The 4,574-nt window shown below is 36.8% G+C and overlaps 1 protein-coding gene across 1 annotated transcript; it reads right to left on the reverse strand.

Annotated features, from left to right (window-relative positions):
* Nucleotides 1-280: 280 nt before the first annotated feature.
* On the reverse strand, nucleotides 281-3,524 carry LOC136218143 (uncharacterized). The gene is made up of 3 exons (XM_066004906.1): nucleotides 3,342-3,524; nucleotides 2,931-3,120; nucleotides 281-2,732 (listed from the first exon to the last, which is right to left on the reverse strand). The coding sequence occupies exons 1-3, from the start codon at nucleotides 3,522-3,524 to the stop codon at nucleotides 2,371-2,373; spliced, it is 735 nt and encodes a 244-aa protein (XP_065860978.1). The 3' UTR covers nucleotides 281-2,370.
* Between the last annotated feature and the right edge of the window lie 1,050 nt (nucleotides 3,525-4,574).

Raw genomic sequence — 4,574 nt, forward strand, 5'->3', positions numbered from 1 at the left:
AAAAAAATAATTTATAAATAACTTCATTTTGCATATCGAACTACATATTTGACACAAAAAGAAGATCATTACATTCCCCGAAGACACACCAAGGGAGCGAGGCAGCCCCTTAAGGTCCCTCAACAACTCATAAGAGAGATGTCTATTATCATAGTCCGGTTGACCATAGAATCATGTACACCGACAAACATTACTAGACTCTTCAGTAATAGAAAAATCAATATATAAATGAGAGTATAAAAATCTAAAATATCAACTTTATTAATCCAAAAAGAGCTAAGCCGGCCTTCACAATCAATAGAAAAACAATTATTAAATGAAGAGTACATTTTAAGCTATTAATTTTATTTGAACTAACTAAGGTAACAAAAAAGTAGATTTTCAACTTCTCACAAAGTCCTTCAAGGCTAGTTCTACTCGGGGTTCCAAGTCTCTTACAGATCCACGAAACGCCTATCATTACTCCCAACAGAGCTCCCCTTGGGACATGGCCGATAAATTGTCACCGGATAAAGCACCAATTGTCTTGCTTGCACTCTCCTCATCTCCTCGATGAGTAGCCACTTCTGAAACATTACCTAAATTCATCCTCTTTCTTTTTCTCTTCTTCTAACAAAGCCAATTCTACATCTTCACTTTGTTAACCATGTGTGGACCCCAACTAATTGGCTATATCTTCACTTTGTTAACCATACTTCAATTCCTCAAGGATAACATGCATAAGAATTTTATTATTTGAAACAAATATAGATGCATTAGACTATCATGTCTCTCTTCTTTATTAATTTTAAGGTTTTTAGCACCATGTGATTGAATATTATTTGAATCTAATTCCATAGTCACCACCGAAGGTCCTCTAAGAGACTCACCTCCCACATTATCCTCTCATAGCCAGTTTTCACCGCCCCTACCAAACCGTGCGCTGGTCCTCCGTGCGAATCCGCTTCCCCACTCAAGAGCTATTTTTCCATCTCGCATGTTAAACCTCTTAGGGCAGTGAGAGTCATGGAGCCCTAACCGTCCACAAGCATAGCTGATTGAAGTAGAAGGCGAAATCTCATACTTGATCTGAACAATACTCCAAACTTTAGAAGCTAGTTTAATCTTTTCCATCTTTTTAGGGCTAATGAACATCTATAGCCATCCGTATGCATATAAAACTATGACAACCCCCAATATTGTCTTAGTATCATAATAAAATAAAGGTCCCCTCTAACAATGTTCCCACCTGCAGCATGATGTAACCTAGTGGAAAGTCGTGAATCTGGACCTAGATTGGCATAATAATTATTGGAACATTGAGGGGCACATCCTCTTGTTGTAGATGGTACACTAAGAGCAAATGGTCATCAAAGGTCAAGGGACCTCCCTCCAAAATTCGGTTGTCCAATGCGTGGTAAAAATGGAACATGAACCTCCTTTCTCCTATGTCTCTGATAGAGATCCCTTTTCCGGGCCTCCAAAGTCCCGCCATCCGTAAGGAATCGACCAATCAAACAAAACGTACCCAGCCCCTCAAAAACTCACTCAACCCCTCAGAAGCCTTCTCCAACCCCTGCACTACTTATATCTCAGCATCTTGCATCTTCCACGGTGCTCAAAGAAAGCTTTGTAAGGCCTGCTTCGATGGCTATGAAACAAGGATTATGAAACAAGGATTAAAACTATACTGGAAAACAAGGTTTAGCAAAAACTTCTCACAAAGAAATAAAGGCGACTCCTCTCAAGCCTAGGCGGAGAGAAACCAATTCAGCAAGTTCTTCAAAAAGTGAAAGTTATAACCTCCAGGTCATTAATGCCCTTGTTTATCTATTATGGAATTAATTTGCATAATATCAACATGATTAAAGATAATAATAATAACTTATTATGGTAATCTTCCATAGTTTAGTAGATTCCTGAATAGATTTCTCTTAGATAAAAATGCTGATCATATGATATGGAAATGGAAGTTTTTACAAGTTTCAGAGTTTCAGAATATTGCTTTAAATGTGAAATGGGATGACAGATATGCGACTTCATTGGAAAACATATCAGTTATGCCGGCATGCTTCAAAAATTCAGTCGGATTGAGGAAGTAGCCATGGCAACTACACCATGCTTACTTCCCCTCTCTTGTACTTGTATAGAAATCCTTCTACTTGTCTTCCAACTTTACCCTTCCCAATCGGCATTTTCATAAGCACTTTGATGTCTAATTCGAGGTCAGCAACATTTTAACTTGAACCGTCTACTTCATTTTCGAGCTGCCTTCCTACAAAGGCCACTGGTTTTGCACTTGAATTAGAAGAAGCTGCTGCAGTATGAACCATGGTTCCTGAAAATTCAAATAATTGTTCATTTGAACTCTGAATGTTGGTTCCTATAAACTCAGGAGATTTTCCTTTTGAATTGATTCCTGCAGAGCCATGAACAGGTTCCCCATTTGAATTTGAAACCAATGGATTGTGAAACTTTGATTCCATCAGCTGGTCTTTTGTTCCAACTGGAATTGAGTATGTCTTCGAACATGATCATTTCAGCAGTTGGTCTTTCATACGAAGTTGAAACCAGCACCAGGCATTGGTACCTCCTTCCATATGATACTGAACCATTTGAACTGGAAGCTGATCCATTCTGGAACATGATTCCTCCAAACTCATTTGATTTTCCATTTGAACTAGAAACTGGTTCGTCCAGGAACATGATTCCTCCAATTGAACTAGAAACGGCTCCATTCTGGGACTGGATTCCTGGAAAGTCATGAACAGGTTAGGAAACCAACGGATTGTGGAAAAATCTATCCATCTTATGATCTTACAAGTAATTAAGTATGCTAAACAGGATAGCATCTAGAACTTATAAGTAAATTTCGAAATCATCTTAAAGTTAAATTCCTTTATATAATAAATTTAACAAACAAAAAAGAAAGAAGAGGATGAAAATGATACCTTTTCTTTTAATCATATCCTTGTCCAGCTCAAGGCTTCTGGAAGCTGAATCTATAGCCCAGCTGATTAGTTTGGAGGGTGAAGAAGGTCTTGATCCGAGACGTGGAGATGCCTCCCTCTCCTCACCGGAGCTTTCCCAGGGAAATCCACCCAGAGAAAGACCTAGATCGACACTGAATTTAGGTTTTTCCTGCAAGGAAAAGTTGTGGATAAGGTTTTTTGTTTGACATCGTTTTTGACGGAGGAAGTTTCAGTTTGAAGTCCTTTCATCTTTTTTTTTTTATCATCACAACCAAACAAACTTTATATCAAAACCAGAAAAAAACAAAACAATCAACCATTAAAACAAAAGCTCAAAACTCAGCATAAAAAAATGAAACCCTAAAGTAAGATAAGGAGAAGGTGACAAACCCAGATGAAGTAAGGAGATTGATCACCCAGAAACAGAAGGAAAGTATGTGATAGACAGAGAAAGAGAGAAATCAAGGAAGAACTCAGGAAATGGAGTGAGGTACTGAAACACTGATACTTGGTTTTATAGATGACAACCCTTTTTCTAAAATGCCACGTGCTTGACTCTGGAGGTATACACATGCCTGTTTCTGTGTCATATGTACACTAATGAGAAAAAGGATGTTCATCCTTCTCATTTAAGGACATTTGAATCTCATGTAACTTTCAACAAATTTAATATGCATTGTCAATATAATTCCTAGGTTTATAGGTGGATTACTGATTTGCAAAGTTCGGCCAAGTTTATCTGTAAGGTTGAATATTACTTAGATCAATTTTGAGTTATAATTAACAGAGCATTCTTTGCAGTTATGATTCTCATTTTCTCTATTCCATATATATGTCATATTATTACTAGACTTGGCTATGGGTTAGGCTGGATCGGACTTTGGTTATGCTAGACGGGCTTTTGTATAAAAGTTCTCAGTCCAAGACCAGCCCAGTCCATATAAACCCACCTAAACATATATACAGTAAAACCTCTATATATGAATACACTTGGGATCAGGCTATTTGTATAACAATTAGAAGGTTATTACTAAATAGAGTTTGGTAATAAAGGTTATTACCAAGTTGGGATCGAGTTTTTTTATAACAAAATAGAAGTTATTTCTATATAGAGGTTTTACTGTATATAATTTTTTAATTATAAAAAATAAAATTTAATATATAAATCTATAAATCTATATAATTTATTAATTAATATTAATAGACGGACCGGGCTGGACCGGTCCGCACTATTTTTTTATTAATTCCAAGCCCGTCCAAAAAATAGGCGGGATTTATCAGACCTGGACCGACCTGGGCCTAACATCAATTAACATAGTCCCAGTCCGGCCCAAGGGACACGGGCCTGGGCGGGCCGGACGGGTACTCGGACCCGTGGACATGTCTAATTATTACTCATTGGTATCAAATCAAAAACTCGTGTACATGTGAAAAAAAACTTTAAAAATGCTAATTTTTTTAATCTTGTATTCTGTACCAGATCAAAAACACATGTATATACAATATACTTTTAACTTATTTAATTTTTTTCACATTTGTATATACAGTAAAACCTCTATATAAGAATACTCTATATAGGAATAACCTCTATTTTGTTATAAAAAAATTCGGTCACAGCTTGGG

The sequence above is a fragment of the Euphorbia lathyris genome, chromosome 1, assembly GCF_963576675.1.
Source record: "Euphorbia lathyris chromosome 1, ddEupLath1.1, whole genome shotgun sequence".
NCBI classification, from domain to species: domain Eukaryota; kingdom Viridiplantae; phylum Streptophyta; class Magnoliopsida; order Malpighiales; family Euphorbiaceae; genus Euphorbia; species Euphorbia lathyris.